The sequence below is a fragment of the Alligator mississippiensis genome, chromosome 9 (assembly GCF_030867095.1).
Source record: "Alligator mississippiensis isolate rAllMis1 chromosome 9, rAllMis1, whole genome shotgun sequence".
In the NCBI taxonomy this organism is placed as follows: Eukaryota; Metazoa; Chordata; order Crocodylia; family Alligatoridae; genus Alligator; species Alligator mississippiensis.
Genome location: NC_081832.1, coordinates 61,953,706 through 61,976,016, shown reverse-complemented (window position 1 = coordinate 61,976,016; position 22,311 = coordinate 61,953,706). Strand labels below are relative to the sequence as shown.

At 44.5% G+C, this 22,311-nt stretch overlaps 1 protein-coding gene across 1 annotated transcript in view; it reads right to left on the bottom strand.

Annotated features, from left to right (window-relative positions):
- The window catches only part of ERGIC1 (endoplasmic reticulum-golgi intermediate compartment 1), a 91,705-nt gene that overhangs the window by 32,089 nt on the left and 37,305 nt on the right, over positions 1-22,311 (bottom strand). The window contains exons 3-5 of the mRNA XM_006270857.4: positions 15,988-16,060; positions 1,899-1,993; positions 934-1,058 (exon numbers count right to left, since the gene is read on the bottom strand). Of these exons, the coding sequence (XP_006270919.1) occupies positions 934-1,058; positions 1,899-1,993; positions 15,988-16,060 (293 nt within the window). The remainder of the gene's footprint in view (positions 1-933; positions 1,059-1,898; positions 1,994-15,987; positions 16,061-22,311) is intronic.

Genomic DNA, 22,311 nt, shown 5'->3' with positions numbered 1-22,311 from the left:
CTGCTTAAAGGTGAGTGAAAGCTCCTCAACTTCAAGCCCCAAACTGTTCTTTGTGTTGCAGTGTTATCAAGAGGTTTTGACTGTTATTTTAAAATGTGATTTAACATGACCTGGTAGGAGGAGAAGGAAGTAGGATTATGTAGCCTGTGGTACTCGATGAGGCGTAAATAAAGGCTGCACCCTTATTATGACACCAGCATGCCACACCTTCAGTCCCCACCCCCAGCCCAGCTAGTCAGTTCATCTGTAATATTACTAGCAAGATGATCTAGGTCTGGACACACCCACCAAAGACGGGAACCTACCCTAGGCCTGAATTTTCATTCCCTCAGATAAAGACAGAGCTTCACCTCTACAAGCAGACATGTGCATGCACATTCCAAACACCTTATATGAAGCTACCTTTGTTAAACTGGCATCCCTTAGTAAGAAGCATTCAGCCGCTATGTGGCTCTTGGAACAGGAGAGGGTTTGGATAAAGATGAGCCAAAGTCCTTTGCATAGCTATGAGTCACATACTGGAGGTGCCATGATTGTGAAGGGCAAACACAAAAGCTGTTGTGTTTTTGCCAATAGCTCATACAGAGCCTTAGAAATTAGAGCTTGCCTTACTGAAAGGCAGTATGATGGCTGCTAAACAAGGCTATTTACCAGTATTCAAGAGCTGCCTCCAGGGCAAAGGGGTAAGAAGGAACCATGATTTAACATCTCCCACACTTCTAACTCTGCGGCCATTTTCTTAGTACAGTACCATGGCATCAAGCTGAACTCATGACCTGATGTGGGATCTGAACCCATAGCCTACTGATAAAGCAGTAAAGATGCTGACTGCAGGGCCATTCACATGTAGGGTTTGGTAAGTGTGCTTTATGCTTTGGTTGTGCTAATGGCTCCTGAACCCTCAAACACCCACCAGCTGCTGTTGACACTCACCTTATTGATACTGAAATGGCCCTCAAACCTGCAGCCATCTCCATTATTGAGGGGGATTTTCATCGAGTTATCGATGTGACCAACTTCATGCCTTCCCATTTCATCTTGAATATCCAGTCCAACCACTACACAGATGGGAAGAAAAAGATAAGAACAGGGGATTGCATAAAGAATTCTTTGTATGGAAAAATACAGTGTCCCCCTGACATTGCACAGAATCACACCACTTCATTCACCTGTTAAAAAACTAAGCATCTGGTCTGCTCATTAAAATCCATAGATTAACCAACAAAACATTTAAGCCTCAGTGTCTGACAGATAAATTTAATGGCAGACCCCTGCAATGTAAATGTATTCCAGAGGGTGAAACTTGAGGCAAACAAGTTAAGTGATTTACTAAAGGGCACATGTGGTACCTGGATTCAGAACTGTTAATAAACTCAGGAGATTTCTGACTCCTAGACACAAAAAAGAGGCCCTGATGAAATAAGAATGAGACAGATCTTAGGTATAGAAGCCAGAATGCTAGCCAAAGCTGCAGTGATAAAATAGTGTTCCACTGCTAGGCACGGTCAGACTAAAGGGTAGACCTAGCTTAGAATATGGGATAATGGGGCATCTACAGAGGCTCCAGGAACCTGACCTCTCTCTCCCACCTCAGAAGCAGGGTCATGGGTCTGTGACACTGTTGGCAGAAATAACTCCTAAGTGAAGGGACTGACACAGTAAAACTGCATCTCTAATTCCTGCCCCAACTGCATGAGCCTTTATTCTTCTATAAAAGAAACATTCATTAGGAGGGCACTGATTTATTTTTTTCCTGAAAAAAAAAAAAAAAAAGCAAAATCAGAACACAGGATGGGGACTGCACCCTGCCCTTGAAACGTGGAATGCGTAGACTCAGAGCCTTAAGCAGCCAACTCTAAAATTATGGGAAACATTATGGCCTCAAAGAAGGTACTCACATTCACAGTGCAGATTCGGTAAACTGATGTTCAAATTCACTTCTATTTTCCCTCCACTGTCTTTGTCTGGGTCGTCTACGTAGAGCTCGTTAACTCTGCCAGAGAGAGGAATGCAGATGGTTTCAAGTTCTAACTGACGCATGTGGCTCTTTTCCACTAAGGGAAAAAGTACTTGCCCAGGAAAACAAAGTAAAAACTTTGAAATGGTTTGGGTTAGTTTGGGTCAAAGACAGAAATCAGAGGAGTCCTTCTGGAGAGTTAAAATGATATGGGGCTAAAGTACTAGTGACTTGATGCATGTCATATAAGTGAGCTTTGCCTGCCTTACTCACACCTGCAGGACTAACATGATCTCCTCTCTTCCAAAATGGGTTTCTACCTTTGATGTAAGCAATGAACCTCTTGCTTCCAGACGTGAACGTCTAGTGTACGTCTAGACCTCTGTGTTCCTAAAGCCTTCAGTAAAGGGGGAAGTCAGTAGGGGAGAAAAGGTTTTAGAAACTGCTAGGTCCTGCTTATTCCATAGGAAAAAAGGTTCACTGGTTTAGCTGACTGCCGTCTGTTACTGCTAGCTAGTTTATGCAGCAGAGGCAGAGGTAGTTTGCACAAAAGAACATGAGGGATCAAGACCCCTGTGAATAACCCTGCCCAAACTGAAAGCAGTTTGGGTTTCACAAGCTTCTCCAGTTCCTATCTCTTGACATTGTTTTTCTGGCTGCTGAGACTTCCCTTGCACCTCCTCTCTCCACCACACTTGTGTCTCCCTGATAGCTTCACTTTGAATTCTGGATGGTAATTAAAAACAGCAAAATGAAACTGAGAAGAGAATCATTCTGTAGCTCCCACAAAAGGTACCGTATATTTAAATCGGCAAACAAAATAAAAAAAAAACCCTACAGAAAAGGATAGAAGGAATACAAGAAAAAAAAAATCAAATGAATATTCATGATCGTTACAAATCTTATTGGTTCCATTATTTATGCCTATTATGAACACTTAAAAATAAACCCCAAAACACCCAGTGCAGACACAGTTTAAAACCCCAAATGCTTGTGATATTTAAGAACTAATTCAGAAAAAGCCCTGGAATATATCCTGCAGGGGAAAATCCTTCACTGGACCAAACAGAGAAAGATAAGATTACCTAATAGATCCTTCCTATCTCAAACTTTTGTGGTATCCAGACACAAGATAAGCATGTTAGATAAGGTATATGCTGATACATTCTGTGGCAAAACTATGGGAACTATCAAATAAGCTGCCTTCACCAGTAAGAACTCAATATTATTTTTACCTGTGATTAAAGGGTGCTCAGTGGCTTGACAGGTATGTAGATGAAAGATGTCTGCTAGAGGAGTTTACACAATAACAGACCATATAGATTAAGGAGAGATGAAGAATGGGTCAAAAGTGCTTTTCCTCCGAGGCGGCAATGATTTTTGCAGGTGATAACTTTTATTGGACCAACTGCATGGTTGAGATAGACCTGGACAGACTCTCTCTGAGCCATCAATTTTCAGTTGGTGAATCACATGTCCTATTGATCCAGGTTTTCAAATGAAGAAGCAAACAGCCACCACATTTTTTTTTACCTCTTTTTGGTGGAGGGGATGGGAGGGAGAGGAAGAATAACTACCACGAGGTCAGTGAGTTTGATTGGAATCTTGATTAAATCAATCCAACATTTGTGTTCAGTTTCACAGCCCGACCTTCCCTTCTGTTGTTAATTTGCTATCCATGCTGTTTGTAATCATTACTCAATGTACATTTCAAGTGATTAATAAAAATGACACAGAGGGAGGGGTAAGCCTGCTCATCAGTGACCTGGTTAGAAGCTCCTTGGCTGGGTCTCCTTCCTGATGGAAGGTATTAAAAGCCTTCTACGTATTTATTATGGACAGATTATACAGTGCTAAGGATTAAGTCATACCTCACATATGGCTCTTATGAGTGACCTCAGCCAGGAAAGAGATTAATCCCCAATGGTGATGCACCTTACTGCACCCTTGGAGAATTCCCAGCCAGATCCTATTTGCCAGCCAGTCTATTTCATAACACACTCTGGCTTTCTCCCAGCTTTTTTCTGCTCTCCGAGATTTGGGTCATGCCCTGCCACTACTTTGGAAAGCTTAGCATTACCAATGAAAAGGTGCTTCCATGCCAAGACTAAGAACAGAGCATACATCCGATTCAGAAGCTCAGCTGTCACTTCAAAGAGCCATGGTACACTCTGGAAGCATCATCCTTTTACTGGGAATTCTGCCATCATGAACCAGCCAGAAACCCAACCCAGCTTTGATCTAGCTACAGCCACCACCCAAATGATAATATTTGTAATCGCCATACTTTTCTTTTGTAGCTCTGAAAGCTTCTTGCAAGGACAGGCAAGCATGCCCATTTGACAGAGTGGGTAACAGAGGCAAGAAGAGCATGGCAATTTTGCTCAGTCACGCATCTAGTCAGTGGCACAGTAACCAAATCTTGGATTTCTCATTACCTATCGTAAGCTCATTCACTAGACCCCAGCTGCACACCCAAGAATGGACTACAGGCTAAAATCACAAGGTTCAGGGCTTGCTAGGTACATCTACTTTCAATTAATTGGAAATTTAATTTCCAGAAGATACTCTGGAAATTTGCAGGTAAAAGCAGAGCTCTGGTGTCATGATCACTCTTTCCATCAGGTTACCCCAAGCCACTACTGGGGTAGAAATGGAACTAGCAGGTTCTTGCATTAGTGTCATAAAGCCAACTTTTATTTTTGCTGGGAGGGGGGAGGCTAAGCTGATGGACATGTTCAACAGCCCTCTTCTAAGGCGATCACTAGGGTTGCACTGATATATTGATCATCATCAATAAAAGTAGAAAAATGTTATCAGCTATCAGCTTTTTTTGGTCATCATAGTTGATAATTACAGCTGCATGCCCGGAACGCCCTGGCAAGTGTAGTCTGGTTCCTGCACCCCACAGCCAGCCTGAGCCCATGGCAGACTGCAGGTCCCAGCGAGTAGCAGGAGTGGGAAGGGGCACTGAGGAGGGGTTGCAGGGTGCCATGCTCAGCAACAAAGGGACTGTTACTGGCTCCTGCTGCCATCGCAACACCGTGTGCACAGCAGGAGCCTGAGTGCCAGGGCTGCCACCAAGATGTTAAGCTGTATGCACATGGGGTAAGGCACCTTGAGAGGGACATTCTGCTCTGCTGGGAACTGGACACCTTTGCAAAAGCAGCTTTTCACCAGTGGCCACAGGAGCTCAGCCGTGCAGAGGCCACTAGTGTTGATACAGCAGCATGCTCTGGGGCTCCAAATGCACCTAGCACTACTGTCCACATAAGGATCCACCCTGCCCGTGCGGATGGCAGCATGGGTTATGTGGGGAGCAGGGCTGCGGGGAGGAGCTGTGGGTGAGGGGGCGACGTGCAGGAATAAGGTGGTCACCCCATTGAGAGCTGGAACAGACAGGAAATATGTGCATGTGTGTGTTATAAATGCAAACCAAACAAAAAAAAAGGTTTATTTATGTCAGTAGTTTAAAATGCTTTACACTATTACTAAACATTGGCACTATTACTAAACAAGATTTAAAATCAGTGCACCCCTAGTGACTACCTTTTCAAAATTGAAAGGCAGAACACATGCCCCTTCCTCCTCACCTGGCCGCACAGCCAGAGCAAAATCAAGCTAGTCCATGGGGGGGGCCGGATGCAGGCTGTCAACTGTGAGCTATGGGGTCTCCGCCCTGCTGCCCTCACCCTGGGAGCCTGTGCCAGCCATGCCACCATGGTGAGATGTCCCTTGCCTGGCAGCAGCAGGGGCCACAACTCTGCACCACTGCCCCTGCTGTTGCTGGGTGGGCAGGAGGTGACTTGCCATGATGACACAGCTGGCTCAGGGCTCCTGGGGGGACAGGAGCAGGGCAGGGAGCCCTGAGTCTGCGACAGGTAGCCCACATCCACCCTTGCCCCATACACAAATCTGGAACTCCGCAAGCCTGCAAGGGAAAACCTGCCATTTCCTGCATTTTTTGTGGTGAACAGAAAACTCAGATCCCTGCACAATGCTGAGAATCCAGGACAAATGCTGTCCTGGAGCCATGCAGCCCAGGACCAGGATTTGATGTTCCCATTTGGGACTGTCCCACTCAATTAGGGACAGATGGGACCTTACCCTCTTCCTGAGAGAGGGCAGGGCTCTCAGGGCCCCCCATGCACATGGCACCTATGATTAGTGCCTTTAATAAAAGGCACTCTGTGCTTAAGCATTATCCTTTCCCAAGTGCCAAACAGTGGGATTTCATGGTATTTCTCCAATCAATGAAAACTGGTGCAAGTGTACTGGGAACAGTTTTGGCAATGCAGCGTCTAGCAACGGGTGCTAGAAGGATAAAGCGTGCCTCAAAAAGAAAGCAGTTGGTTTTTACGCATATGGCTGCCCCTGTATGACAGACAATGGGAATATCTGAGTACTCCTGTGCCACCAACTGACTGCAGGGCTGGGACAGTCACAGGGGCAATACAATCTCAGGCAGGGGGAGTAGTGCAAATACAGACTGATTGTTGGGTTCTTCAGAGATGGCTGCAGAATAAACCCACTCTACCTAAAGACACAAAGGGAGCACAACAGGTGCAACTTCAAGACAGGTGAAAAGGTTATCATTTTACTGGTTTCCACTACTATAGAGGTGCTTATAAAAGGAACCTATGAGAGCAGGTGGGTGAGTTACACACCTTTCACCCCAAGGGCCTATAGTCAGTGTTTCAAGGAAAGAGTGAAACAGTTTCCCTACCCAGCATGATTTGTGACCTACCCAGAAACAATCTGCTTTGTTTCTAGAAAGAGCCATTTTCAAATACTTTGGATTCCTAGGTTATTGCTGGGATTCTCACTCACTCATTCCATGTGCTCGCACGCTTGCAGCATTGCACAGAAAGATGTCAGGGATTCTTTTGCTAAGGCTGCAGGTTGTGCAAGCAGCACACAGTGAGGGGGAGAGGGAGGATACAGTAGCAGGAATTCAGCCTCACATAGAGGTTTCACCTAAAGAAGTATGAGCTACTCCTCTATTTGTAGCCTTCAGACACTCCAGAGACAACAGCTTTGTTCCTACTCCATGACTTCAGCCTCTGCAAAGTGTCTCACACCAATTACAGGTGTCATAAAGCCTGTGACCTCTGAATAACAGAATAAGAGACCTAATTCTTCTTCGCTTCAGTAACTTTCTGGTCCCAGGCTTGCATAGTTTATTTGGTTCCTGTCTTCTTTTTTTTTTTATTTGGTTCCTGTTTTCTTTTCCTCCTTCACAGGAAACCAGCCTTTTGCTGCTTCTTTCACCCCCAAATTAACCTTGCTGCTCATATACCACAGACTCTGTACCATCCCAAAATGACCTGAAAAAAGACAGATTGCATCCAATGGGGCTTTATTTTGCTTTGTCTTGTATGGTTTTGGAGGGTCAGTTTCCCTCCTCCGTGTTCAAACAACATGTAAAGAAAGAGGCTGCCTCCTTTCAGAGCGGGAGTTCAAACGTCTCAAAAGATTTTCCATCCTGCTCAGGCAAATTTCTTTCACAGACCTCCTCAGAGCTGCTTAGTGTTCAAGACATCATTTGAACTTACTGACTTTTGACAAAACAGCTGATGGTCTCCTGTCACCCCAGACCTACACTACCCTCTTCCTTCCACTGACACAGGAAGGTAATATCACATCTTTCCAAGGAATGAGAAGTAAAACCAAAGATTCTCTCATGTAAAATAAGCCAGATGCACAGTATTGCTCTGCCATTGGTAGTTTCCTGCTGTGCCCCACATTTTGGTCGCTTCCTCATTTTTTAAAATGTCATTGCCCCAGTTTTGATCTTTGTTCAGTTGAGAGACCTACAAAACATGCTGCCCTACAAAGGAAGGAACTCTACTTCTCAGGGTGTTGAGAGAAGGGAGATGGACATTAAAGATGTCAACATCCACTTGAGTCAACTGTGGTGAATGACATCACACCACGATCTTCCGCTTCCTGCTAACCCACACACACGATGGGATGAATGGCATAATGCGTCGCAACCGAAGGCCTTTCATTAGGTAATCTCAAGGCATTAGGCAAACATTAATTAAGATTCAACACTCCTGGGAGGTAGGCAGCTAAATATTACCTTCTTCCACACAAAAGTTGAGTGTATTGCTCAGTCAGTGATAGAGTCAGGACTACAATCTTGGACTGTCATTCTGTTCCAGCTATTAAATCACACCCCCTCACCTAGTCTGTCTTGCTCCAGTATTTCCATTCCCTCAAATGATCCAACAAGTGGAATTGTACCTGTAACTCACTGACCTGAACTTGGACCAAAGGGTCAGAGTTCTAGCCTCCATGCTTCCTTTGTACAGTTAGTTATGTAGTGTATATGGGCACTGTTCACTTCAAGATGCATATCAATCCTACCACCCACGTGCTGCATCTTGTAGACAGACAAAAGATCTAGTGTCTCCAGTGAAAGTCTCATGGCTTGGGATAAAAGCAGTGAATTTTTTGCTGAAGGTCACCATTTTATTACAGATGCACTACCCAAAGTCATTTCTTGCGCAATAGATTATGACCTTTCAAGTGGGAAAAGAGCCACTTCTATCAAGTCAAAGGCAATTCCTCCACAATGGCTCCTGGTGCAGATACAAAAAATACATGCATAAATAAAAAGCACGGGGGTATTTGGTCAATAACTGATTCGCCATACTTATAAATGCCTTTGCCACATTCACAATGCAAACCTAGTGATATCCCAAACTGCACAACTGGCAATTAGTGACATGTCAGCTACATTAATTATAATTACTTCTTCCCTCTTTAATAGGGGAATACTTGAAAATACTCTTATCGGTTCTGCAAAGCATTAACTAGGTCATACTATACAGGATTTCTCTCATCAGTTATGATTACAATATTCATACTTGTCAGAACCTGATCCAGGGAAATTAGAAAAAAAAATTAATTCTACATTTGATGTGCAACATAAGAGCAGGATGAGTTAGGGAGGCCGTTAAAAAGTTATGATGAGCGACTCCTGGAAACTCAACCTACTATTGATCCTGCCCAGGAAATACCAGAGTTCTTTAACAGCTTTTATTTTCCCAACAGTTTGAGTCACTTGCTTAGTGGGACAGAGTGCATTTAGGACTGCCAACTTAGCAAAAGCCCAAATGTGGGACAATGACCTCCTTTTCTTTACCTTTCCTGTACCACAGAAAGAAGGTGCTTCCTCAGCTTCCTGTAAATTTACAAGGGCTCTCTAGGCCTGATGCAGACATCCCCTTAATTGGGTGAGGGGATATCACTGACCAATGTAAAAAGTGTTCTCTCTCACCAGCATCTAGAAATGCTGCTTCTGCCAGAGATTTAACCCTACACAGGAATCACCTGGATTTTCCACATGCCTGTATAGAGCACTAGCCTCCAGGACCACCTAATGCATCCAGGAAATGAAAGATCAGGAGGTTTTTCAAGGTTTATCTACACAGGGAATTTAGGCAGGAGAATATGAATTTATAGAACATTAGTCAACCCATGCTGACTGCCCTTGCAAATGCTCTTAGTGTGCACTAAGTTACTCTGCTTACCAAAGGCATTTTATTGTCAGACTCTGGAAGGGTATTTGGGCACTCAGGCTTGCCATGAAGCAGATGGGAGTTTAGCTGCCTGTGAGCATGCAGGTATTCCAACCCTTCTGTTATACTGTAATGCTATGGGTCATCATCCCACTCTCCTGCTTTCCTGCCACGTCTTTGATGAGTTGTTTCTCTTTGAAAGATTGGATGACTGGTTGGGAGAAGAACTTTCCAACTAGGTTCCAGTTCTTCCACAGGGTTCTACCACCCCTACACCCTGCCCCTTTCCTCTCAGGCCTGAGGTGAACAAAGCCCATGTGGTCTTGTGTGGGAGGCCTCTCTGGATTATATCTCTGGATTGTTCTGTGCCTCTCATGCATTGTTCTCTGGTTCTTGTCCTGGTTCCTGCGAATTCTCTATCCACGGTTAAGTTACTCATCAATTCACATGAATGGCCTTAATTATACTTTCTCCCTTAGTAGCTCCACGTCTTTCCTCATATATGGTGGGAACTTATTTAGACCAACTTATGAACCAAAAGAAAAGATAATAACTCCTTCAACTTTTCTTCAGGCTGTACAACTAAATCCACTTGATGCCCCTTGGATCCCAGGTATTGTGCCAGGGCATTCCCCAAATCCACATCCCCTGGGTTTGACCTTCTTAGCCGCAGTTAATTAACTTATTCAAATAAACGACAGTCCCTTTTACAATCCAGACCCAGCTGTGCCCCCAAGATTCCTAAATTAACCACAGTTTCTTCACTTTCCCCAGTAACTTCTGACGGGAAATGGCTTCATCCCTTTTCTTTTCCTTCTTTTATACAAGGCTTGTCCTTAAGTTCTCTAGATCTTCACCCACCGAGGTTTGTCTTTGAATGTCACTACCTCCACATTCTGGGCTCCTTGTCCCCTCAGCCTCTGCTGATTCCCCAAGAGACACCTCCCTCTGGACCTCATGTCCAGAGCACTGCCAGCACAACTCCCTTTTTTCCTGGTGCCCACTTTACTTAGCTTTTCTTGTAGGGACAAGTGGCTCTTCTCTCGGACTTGTCCAGATCTCAGTGTTCCAAGAGGGTTTGGCAATGTGAATCTTCTGCTTCACTGTTTGTCCAGCTCCCAAGGCTGCAGTGTTTCTTTGTTCCCATGAGAATGACAAAGGTCTTCTCAAGTGTCCCTTTTAAGTTCCCCGCTCTCTTCCCCCAGCCAATCGAAGCCAGCTCCCTGGGGCACGTAGCTCGGTGCCTCTGGAGACCTGCTTTCCTCCTGGGTTCTCCCTGAATATTTTCCCAGGCACGCCAGAGACACGCAGCCCTTCTGAACCTGCTTGGGTGAATCCGTTGCCAGCACAGCTGGCCCTGCAGGTCATAGCAAGGGCTTGCCCACAGCCCCTGCTACACTTTCGGGTCTTCCAGAAGTACTTCTGGTCCACTGCTGAGCATGCAGGGGACCTCCCTGAGCTCCTGTGGGATGCTCCATCTGCCCCACCATCCCAGCATTCACGAGCTGTGCCTGGTACCTCAAGGTATGTAAGAAAAACATATAAAGCTCCGTCTATGGCCAAATCGCTGATTCTCCAAATAAGAATCAAATCTTCAGATTCGGCCAAATTGAATCAGGACAGTGATGCAAATCAGCAAATCAAATCACTGTCTCTCAAATCGGGCCGAATCCGAATTGAATACTGCTTGCTTCACACACCCCTAGCTTCAATCACCCTGACATCTGCTGGGAGGACAACACAGCAGTACACAGGCAATCCAGGAAGTTTTTGGAGTATGTTGAGGCAGCTTCCTGGTGCAAGTGCTGGAGCAGCCAACTAGAGGCTGTGCTCTTCTTGACCTGCTGCTCACAAACAGGGATGAATTGGTGGGGAATGTACTAATAGATGGCAGCTTGGGCAGCAGTAACCACAAGATGTTGAGTTCAGGATCTTGAGGAAAGGAAGGATGGAGAGCAGCAGAGTAAGAACCCTGGACTTCATCAAAGCAGACTATGGCTCACTCAGAGAACTCATGGTCCCCTGGGAAGTTAGTCTGCTGTGGAGAAGAGTCCAGAAGACCTGGCTGTACTTTAAAGAAGCCTTACTGAGAGTGCAGGAACAAACCATTCTAATGTGCAGGAAGACTAGCAAGTATGGCAGAAGACCAGCTTGGATTAGTAGGGAACTCTTCAGTAAACTAAATCACAAAAAAGAAGCTTATAAGAAGTGGAAACTTGGACAAACAATGAGGGAAGAATATAAGATTACTGCTTGGCCATGCAGGGATAAAGTCAGGGAGGTTGAATGTGGGAGGCAACCTAGTGACGGAGGATGCAGAAAAGGCTGAAATCCTCAGCATCCTTTTCACCTTAGTCTTCATAAGTAATGTCAGCTCCCAGAGTACTGCACCTGACAGCACAGTTTGGGAAGGAGGGGAGCAGCCAACAGTGGCAAAAGAACAGGTTAGAAACTATTTAGAAAAGCTGGACATATACAAGTCCATAGGACTAAATAGGATGTACCCAAGCATGCTGAGGGAGTTGACTGATACGACTGCAGAGCTGCTGGCCATCTTCTTTGAAAAAAACTCATGGCAATTGGGAGAAGTCCTGGGATGACTGGAAAAGGGCAAACATAGTGCCCATATTTAAGAAAGAGAAAAAGGAGGATTCAGGGAGCTACAGATTAATCAGCCTCACCTCAGTCCCTGGAAAAAATCAGGGAGAAGATCCTCAAGGAATCCATTTCTAAGCACTTGGAGGAGAAGGTGGTGATCTGGAACAGTCAGCATGGATTCACCAAGGGCTAGCCATGCGTAACCAACGTGATTGCCTTCTATGATGAGATAACTGGCTCTGCGAATGCTGGGAGGCCAGTAGATGTAGTCTATCTTGATTTTAGCAAGGCTTTTGATATGGTCTCCCACAACAGTCTTGCAGGCAAACTAGGTAAGTATGGTCTAGATAAGTGGACTGTAAGGTTGATAGAAAACTGGCTGGAGCATCGGGCTCAGAGGGTAGTAATCAATGGCTCAATGTCTAGTTGGCAGCCAGTATCAAGTGGAGTGCCCCAGGAGTTAGTCCTGGAGCTAGTTTTGTTCAATATCTTCATCAATGACCTGAAAGATGGTATAGAGTACACCCACATCAAGTTTGCAGATGACACCAAGTTAGGGGGAGTAGTAGATACACTGGAGGGTAAGGCTAGGACTCAGAGTGGCCTAGACAAATTAGAGGATTTGGCCAAAATAAATCTCATGACAAGTGCAACAAGGACAAGCACAAAGTCCTGCATTTAGGATGGAACAATCCCATGCACCAATACAGGCTGAAGCCTGACTGGCTGGGCTGCAACTCTGCAGAAAAAGACCTGGGGGTTACAGTGGACAATAAGCTGAATATGAGCCAAGTGTGCCCTTGTTGTAAAGAAGGCTAATGGCATACTGGACTGAATTGGTAGGAGTGCTGCCAGCAGGTCAAGGGAAGTGATTATTCCCCTCTATTCAGCACTGGTGAGGTCACATCTGGAGTACTGTGTTCAGTTTTTGGGTCCCCACTACAGAACGGATATGGACAAATTGGAGAGAGTCCAGCAGAGGACAACAAAAATGGTTTGGGAGCTGGGGCACATGGCTTATGAGGAAAGACTAAGGGAACTGGACTTATTTAGTCTAGAGAAGAGAAGGCTGGGAAGGGATTTAATAGCAGCCTTCAACTACCTGAAGTAGGGGTCGAAAGACGATGTAGCTATTCTGTTCTCAGTGGTGGCAGATGACAGAACAAGGAGCAAAGGTCTCAAGTTGCAGCAAGGGAATTTTAGGTTAGATATTAGGAAGAATCTTCTCACTAGGAGAGTAGTAAAACACTGGAACAGGTTTACCCAGAGAAGTTGTGGAATCTCTATCCTTGGAGGCTTTTAGGACCTGGCTAGACAAAGTCTTGGTTGGGATGACCTAGCTGCCTATGGTCCTGTTTTAAGCAGGGGGCTGGACTAGATGACCTCCTGTGGTACCTTCCAACCCTAATTTTGTATAATTCTAAAACAAGTTATCACAGTCAGAACTAGGCAAGTATTCCACTGGCTTCAAAATTCAGGCTAACTTGCCTTCAAGCAGGCTCTCTTTTCGTCTACATCCACATGCAACAAGGTGAACACTAACACTGTGTGTCCTGGTATGCCTCTGGCTGTGCTATGCAGCACAAAGCCAAGTTCTCTGGCTCTCTCGCAGCCACCCAAAGTGTTCGGATATCCCCATGCAACCTCATTTTGCAAAGGGAGATATTTTGCTGCTTTAAGAATTGCACAAGAGAAGACAGGCTGATGTAAAGCAAGCTAACTTACCCCATGTATCTGCACATGCTGGTTAGTCAAAAAATAAAGACAACCACCAATATGAAATTTCAAGCAGGGAAGGAGATGTGATATGGGGGATTCCTGTTATAGAGAGATAAGCCAAATAGATAATGAAATCTAGTGGAAATTTGCTAATAAATAATTCTTTACATTTTCAAAAACATCTTACAAATCAACAAAGTCTCCAAACATCCCTAAGAGGTAGGGCATTATTGCATCCAGCTTACAGAAAGCAACGTGGAAAAAGCAGCAAGTGATCTGCCCCAAAATTACACAGAGCTAGAAGTTGGACACTGTTCTCCATCCTCCCAGACCTGTATTCCAAACCACTAGACTATACTGCCTCCCCCCATTCTCCCCTCCACCACCACCACCTTGCTCCATTTTCTTGTCTAAGGTCAAGGTAGAAGTTATTTACTGCCCCTGGAATCTGTAATTTTCTGAAATCAGACAAGAAGTATCAAAGATATTTCATGTAAGATATTTCTTTGATATTTGCAATACAGGATCTTTGAAATATGGAGTCAGAAGTGAGTAGTATTGTGGATGTAGTACTCTCTCTCTGTTTGCATACGAGAATCCTGAAGATGCAGCTCTAGAGAGATCCTGAGTATTTCACTGAGTGGGAGTAGGTACTACTCCCTAGTAGCTCTAGGGACATCCTGCGTATTTCACTGAGCAACATGATGGTGTTGAATCGAAGTTAGAGAGTGAGCTAGAGCAGAAATGGAAGACACCCTAAAGTAGTAAGCAAGGAAGACATGTTAGAAATTTACAATTAGTATTTCAGTGCTGTCTTTGCCATCCAAGGTTTCCTTTGGGATAAGGTCCTCACACTAAGACAGTCACATAAAAACAGAGTGCTATAGGGGAAATGCACACTACCACAAATTCCTCAAAGCCTGCCATGCTGTGCAAGTAAAATGTGGCTAATGAATCTCATCCATTTTCCAACTTTCCCACAAGCCCAACTGGGCTCCTCATTAAAATGTTGTTTCCCCAGTGGAAATTCCACAGTGCTAACTCCCCAGGAATTCAATGCCCCAGACACCAGAGTGAGCTCAGTGTGACACTCGCAGGATGACAGGGAATGACTCCTGGCACCCGTGTCACTAAAGAAAGTTTATTTTAGTATAGCAGGAACACAAGAACAGGAAGAGATGACTGAGGTATTAAAGCACTCAGCCTGCGTACAATTTTTATAAAGGAAGTTGTTCCTCTTATGCTCAGAGCAAGGTCCCAAGAGATCACCTACGGAGAAATTCTCTTCAGAAAAAGAAAAGTTGTTAACTACATTTCCAAATAAGGCTTGCTGAGCAAAGAAAAGGAGAAAGGTTTCAAGTCTCCCGCCATCAATATATCACATTTATGAATACTAAATTCTAAATATTTGCTAAAGACTACTTGTACTGCCATATTCCCTTTCTTCAAACAATCAATTTCAAATCCTTTACAAAGGCAAGCAAAGTATTAACCCCATTTCATATATGGGGAAACAAGTTGAAAGAAGGCATTTTGCTAATGGTAACAACAAGCACAAAATTAATTTGGGAGTGTTGGCTCCAGCCACTTGCCACCACCATGTTTAAATACATGGGACCTCACTGGGGCGAGCATCACTTTTTCAGAATCACCTCAAAATAGAGATGAACAAAGCCAGGTTCTGTCCCAAGCACAGGGCCAGGGTGATGGGAAATGCGTCTTAGCATATGACAAGACAGACGATCTATAACTTAATTTACAGCTGGCTTTTTTAAAATTATTATTTTAAGCATTTGCACTACCTTCTTCCTGATCATTAAATACTATGAAAAGGCCAGATTGATGTAAAACCTCCAGTCAGCCTGAAATATCGACCATGTTCAATATGTAAAAGCAGTATAGAGCTGACAAAGGAGTAAACAGGATACAAGCATCCTTCCATGGAGAAAAGAAAATGTAGTTCTTAATTTCTAAGGTAAGTATTAAATTAAAAAAAGATGAGGGAATATTGGAAACTCTGGTTTCAGCAAGAAGGAAGTCCAAATGCCATTGAACAATTAGTTGGGGTAATGTAAGTACAGACACATGAATCCAAGGCCAGTGTGACACCCTGGCTAAAGCAGCAGATAAAAGAGGAGAGAAAAACAAAAACTCCTCAAATACTTTCAAAAGGTTTTTACTTACATTTCAGTGGCTATGAATCCGGTGAGCTCAGACAGGAAGAGAAACAGTATGAAGAGACAGCAGCAAACAGAGACTGGAAAAGACCCAGGTGTGGAAAAAGGTTAGTTTAACTCTGCACAAGATTTTGGTTGGTTTTCAAACACACACCAGGATTCCCCAACATCATTCTGTCCCCTAAGACAACCTGGGAGCTACATTTTACTTTTTCTTTTTTTTCCCCCCAGCAACAATAATTCATACTAGGCCACTGGAGTCTGGTGACAGAACTAGGATGACCTGACAGCCTGAAATCTTAAGCTGGATATAGCTGTAGGTGCCTGCTTGATGTCTCTATCCTGGGGTCACTTTCTTACCCAAGCTGCAGTTGCCCTGCCCCTTTGACTCTCACTTTCTCCATCCTCCAGCCCTCACTTCCTCTGGGCAGCTTCTTCAATGAACATGACTTCTAAAGAGCCCCAGCTAACAGCATGCTGCAGTCAGGAAGGGTACTTGGGTCTCCTGCAGGGACAGGAAGGATAAGCCTCTCCCCACACCAATACCATACTACATAATTGGCCAAGCACATTACAGAGGTGTGGAAGAGTTTTGCCTTTCTGTAAAATACTACATCACCATCAGGGGTAGGTTTGTAGATCAAATGGACCAACGGCTTTAGACAGCATGCTGTGGAGTTGGGAATGCCCAACCAGACGGGCCTGAGACGTGCATTTGTGTAAGCGCCCCCATCATCAGGTGCTTCAGCTCTAGTGATGAAGGATTTCCAGTAACCCAGAGAACAAGATTCCCATGGCGACTGACAGCAAACCTCCGTGTCTTCTCCTTGAGCCAGCTCACCTCGAGTATGTACAAGGATAGAAGACAGGAACTCCGTAAGCTTTCGCGCTATTGTTTACTCTTCACCAGGAACCCACTCAGCACACTGTGTAAGCACTCGGGTTCATGAAATCATCATGAGATCACAGTGTGGGGGGGTGGGAGGAAGAGATGGGGTGGAGTGCTAGAAAGGCTGTAAACGCTTAACTTAGGACGGTTACAAGGCAAGGCTTTGGCAACTGAGGGGTCAAGGCTGGAATTCACATTTGTATTAAAAAACAAATAGACATTCCGACTCCAGAGTGAATCACCATAAGCCAAAGCTAGGAAATAGCACATAATTCCCAAGGTCATGACGACAGGCATGTGACCCTGGCTCACCCACTCGTCAGTCCCACTTCCAAGGCATTTCCAACAATTATGTGGAAATGACCACCTCGCCACAAACCGAGTAAGGAGCATGGACAGCTACACTAGGGAATGGGGGGGGAGGGGAAGGAGAGGGGTGGCGCTCATTCCCTCTAATTTATTCCGCATGACCAATGCAACTTGAATTCCCAAGGAATCAAAGTGATACTGCTCCTGTCAAAGACAAAGACATTTGGAGGCAAGGAGAGGAAGGGCATAGCCAAGGGGAATGTCAAAATGGATACCAAAAACAGCCCAAAATTTTATGCCTTATTCTTCCAGCCAGTAGTGATGTGTAGGGGGTGCACGTGCACCCCGAGAGCACTAGCGCACCCCCTGACCTGCCACACTTGCCACCTAGGCAAAGGGCAGGGGGGACAGGTGGGAGTGCCAGTGTCTTCCCCCCCACCAGAAGCACCAGCAAGGGAGTGGAGCACCGTTGCATTCCCATCTTGCAATCTGCCACGGGGGACCCCCCCCGCAGTCAGCGAGATCAGCCACACTGGGACTTCTCCCCCTCCCACGGTCACTGACTGGTTGCTGCACGTACCCCCCTGACTAAGGCGGCACCAGTAGCCCATGCTTCCAGTTGGTCAGACCTACACATTTAGTGAGAGGCAAATTAATGACTTGTTCCCCACTTTTCCATCAGTGTCATCTCAGGGGCAGACTCACTCATTAACCCTCTCAGAAGTGGAAGGATCAAGAGAGATGCCAGAAGCTATCAAGTCAATCATTATTTTAATGACAGAGAAAGAGAAAAGGAAAACTAAAGCTAAAGAATAGCAGGAAAACAGGGGAGGGAGGGGATTTAAATCTTTGAAGGGAAAAGCTCTCTTTGGATGCATGCACACAGTTCCTTCCATCTTTGTACCTTTGGAAGAGATAAGAATTCAACATTTTGTTCTACCCAGGGCACACGGCAAGGGGGAAATTCCTATGAAAAGTGGACAGGGGACTTACGTTTACGCACCGAAGAACATAAAAGGGGATTGTTTCTGACCAGACCAGTTGATCAGGATGCTTCTTAGTCATAACTACCCAACAACAGAAAGATTGGGTCACTGATCCTTGGCAGTATGCAGGAAAGTGTCTTCCCCTACATAGTACATACAACACACCAGCCATAGCCTCAGGAATTTTTTTTTTTAATTTTTTTTTTTTTTTTTTTGCACAGAAGACCACAGTGAAATGCTTGTAAGAGTCCATCCACCCCATCCCGCCCCACAAACTCCTTTCAGTGGCAGTTCCTCACTTTCTATATCCCATTCAAAATTCTTCTCCTACAAAGGCCCTCCACAATGCCACACCACCATTCCTCTTTCATTTCCTCCTACTCAAACCCTGAGCTGCTATTGGAAACACCTCTTTTGTTCCTTTCTTTCTTTTCTCTCTTTACACCTTCTTCTACGCCCTTATGACTAGTACATCTTAAACTTCCCCTTGTGCTGTATGCTGAACATCTGCTCTCCCTCAAATTCTTCATTCAAATCTATTCTTCCACTAAAGACTTGCAACAATACCTGCCAAATAGAGTAGGACTAATTGGCACTAGCTTAAATGGTTTAAAAAAACCAAAAAGCAAACTAGCAAATCCAGGAGTCCAAATTCATACACTCTACAAGAGTCTTTTTTTCAGAGAACAAGTGCTATATAACCATTATAGATACTACATAACAACATGCATGTGCACACATGCTATTTTGGAAACAGGGCCTTCATCCTGCATGCAACTGACCTGCAATTTCTCTCCAATGCAGAACAGCAGCCCTTTCACATGCAGTAAATGTGTTCTTTTACACTGCATAAATCCCCAAACATACAGAGTGCTCCTGCAACCAAGTCATGAACAATTTGCTTCATGGAGGTTATTCATAGTGGAGTACTTTATCTGTCTCACCATCAACAGGCAACAACCTAGGTCACATGTTTGGCAGACGTGTTGTAGCTGGAGCAGTAGTTTAAACAATAGAGACAGATTTAGATGTTTTATTATGAAACTTAACAGCAGGAGCGCTAAAATGTCCCCATAGAGCTGTCAAGAACCATCCTAGATTCATTTTCATAGAGCTGTGCCAATGTAAATCCATCGAGTACATTAAAATTTACAGTTGTTACCTAATATCAGAACATGCTGTGTGGGAACATGCTGCCAATAAGCCAGTCAGAAGCCTTTAGGACAAGGTGCTTGTTTAGTTTTTTAGCATCAGCGTCTCCAGTCTAACACAGTCTACGTATGATGTCACTGCATCTGTGATTGCTGTAACCCCCTTATTTTTCATCCCTCCTAAAGAAATTAATATGCTTTTTGCTTTGAACTTCCTTTAACACATTCTAATTGGGAACATAAGTGCATGCCTATATTAAGGCAAAAAATAAATATATTTATTGTTCAATGAAACAAGCTCCTATGAAGTGCGGGGGGGGATATCGCATTTCAGAGACCACGTGAATCATGGTTTTGATATTTCCTGATGTGTATTTCAAACTCCAACCTCCACATGGCATTGCAGAATTTCTAAAGAACATTATCAGATGTGAATACAATATGAACAAGTCCACTATGCATCCATGCTGACAGTTCAGTGACTGGGGATCAGAAGAACAGCTGTCTGGATTGAAGGCCCCTTTCAAGACGTCTGACTACTCATGTCCAGTCAGATGCCAGCTGTCAAATTGCCAGGTCATGTGTTGTTGCAGTGTACATACCCAAACATGGCAAGTTTGCCACACTGTTATTCCAGGTCCACTGAAATGACTATTTGCTGGTCAATGGTTCTCAGCCTTCGTAGACTCTAGATTCCCCTTTGGAAAATGCCAGCTTTTCACTTTCCCTTTGTTTTTTTTACTATGGAAAAATATTAGAGCAATTCTTCTGTTGCAAAGAACTCAGTAAGCCCGCAGGAGGGATTTAACACTTTAATTGAATCCTAAGTGAAATCTCCAGGTTTATCTTGAGAATGACATATAGGTGTTTGCATGTCTAACAGTACCAATACGGTATGGCATCCCACAACACCCTTAAAAGGATCTTGCATCACTCTGGTTGAGAATCCCTGGCATAGGTCTATGCACCCCATCAAATCTTAGTGGACTGTGCCAGAACCTCCAGTTGCACTGAAGTCTGAATTTATAGTAAACATTGGTTATTGCCAATGGGATCGTGCTGCAAATCCTTAAATCATTATGCGTGGTACTCATCATATCCCTTGCAATTGCAAATCTCTATAGATCAGATTATACCACTTCACCTGTTTCCCAATCCTTAAGTATCTAGTGGCTAGACTGCTGTACCACCCTGCAGGACTCAGATTAGATTCCTCCACCTACTTTGGGACTCCCCTCCTTATTTTCAGGATACAAGGGACACAGTATTCTGTATCCTCATATCTTGCTAAAGGAGGACCTATGCTCAATTCCAGGTCCTTATTCTACAGAGATACTAATATGCCAGGAATCAAAGAGCACTAAATAAAGAAGGAAGTGGATGGGAAGAAACAGAAGTGTTCTATCTGCTTCTGGGCGGGAATATCTGTTTTAATAAGGACTCCTGGGGCATCAGTACTACAGCAACTACTGCAATTATGCGAGAGACCACAAAGAAACTAGTCTACCTCTGCACCAGACACCCCTGACAAGGTGCTTATAATATTTTTTCCTCCTCCTTTATTGCAGCCAACCAGTCTGGACAGCACTTCTAGGTGACTCCAGTTTGGTGCAGGTAGATCAGCTTCTCAGAAAAAAGCCTTCAACGTGTGGAAAGCTTAAGATTCAGCTGAGCTAGTCACTGATAAGCACAAGACATTGGTGCTTTTTACAGGAGCCTGGACACTTGCTTTTCCTTAGGGGTACACAAGCAGCTTTTAACAAACAGCACCACAAAAGTGGCATTCACAGACTATTAGCTCACTATATGCCCAACACCAATCCCAGTGAAGTTAGTGCAAGTGTTGTGAAGTCCTTCAATGCAAGCAGGATCAAGCCATACTACAACATGTACAAGAAGGTCATGAAGCTGGTTACTCTTTACTTAAAGGTATATCCAAGGAGCATGCCAAATGCTTCCCCTGCAGCACTTCCTGAAGGAAGACCTTCATTTTGGTCCACAGAGAAGGGCCAATAGATAGAAAACCCCCAAAGAAACTCACAGGCTGACTCTGGAACAGCTCTGTGTTAGAATGTGTCAAGAGCTAGCAACTCTTAGCTAGCTTCCTTAGATAATAAGAACAATGATAGACCTTGGTACTTCCCATTTCCAACACATCTGTCCCCTGGCATTTGGCTGGCTTACTACTCCTTTATGCAGGCAGCATGGGTAGACTGATGCACAAACGTTCCAGAACAGCCTTCTGCAACCCAAAAGCAACTGTGCAAGTCTGTCTGATGACCCCATTCCTATTCCAGGAAGCCTTCTGCAGCAGGCAAGTTACCTTCCAGAAGCAGCACTGGACTAAGCATCTGCAGCACCAGGGGAAGTACTTGTTTGGGAGTAAATCAGCAGCTACCAACCCTTATAAAACTGTGCCATGAACCCTCTCTTGAAGTCTCATGTAAGCTAGCCATTTCACCAATGTTACTACCCTGAAGGGTCTTTTCTGAGTGAGGCGTCTTCCTTCATCCTGTAAGATAACTACAACCCAAATTCCATGACATATTTAGGACACGGTTCTACTAGCCAAACAGGCAGCCAACTGGTACACTATTGCCTGCATACAGCAATGGGCCTGCCTCACTCATGACTTCCTGCACTGCTTAGGTTGAATTACAGGTTGAGTGAAATGAGAAAACTACATTCAGAGATTTGCATGTACAGAACCAGCAGAAGTGCCAACTACTTTTATGGGATGTCTGTGGGAAAGTAGACCATATCCCCTTCCATGCCACCAAGGCAGTGGGAAGGAGCAGCAGCTAGAGGAACTGCTCAGGAAAGCAGTGTGGGCAAAAGGGAAAGCAGTGTGGGCAAAAGGGAAAGGGACAGCACAGGCTGTCGGGAGGGGTCAGTCAGTCAATCATTTATACAAACTTCATGGTATCCACAACTTTCCATGACAAAGTTACTCCTCTGGTCATGAGACTCGAGAGGGGTATATTAGTCCAGCTGCA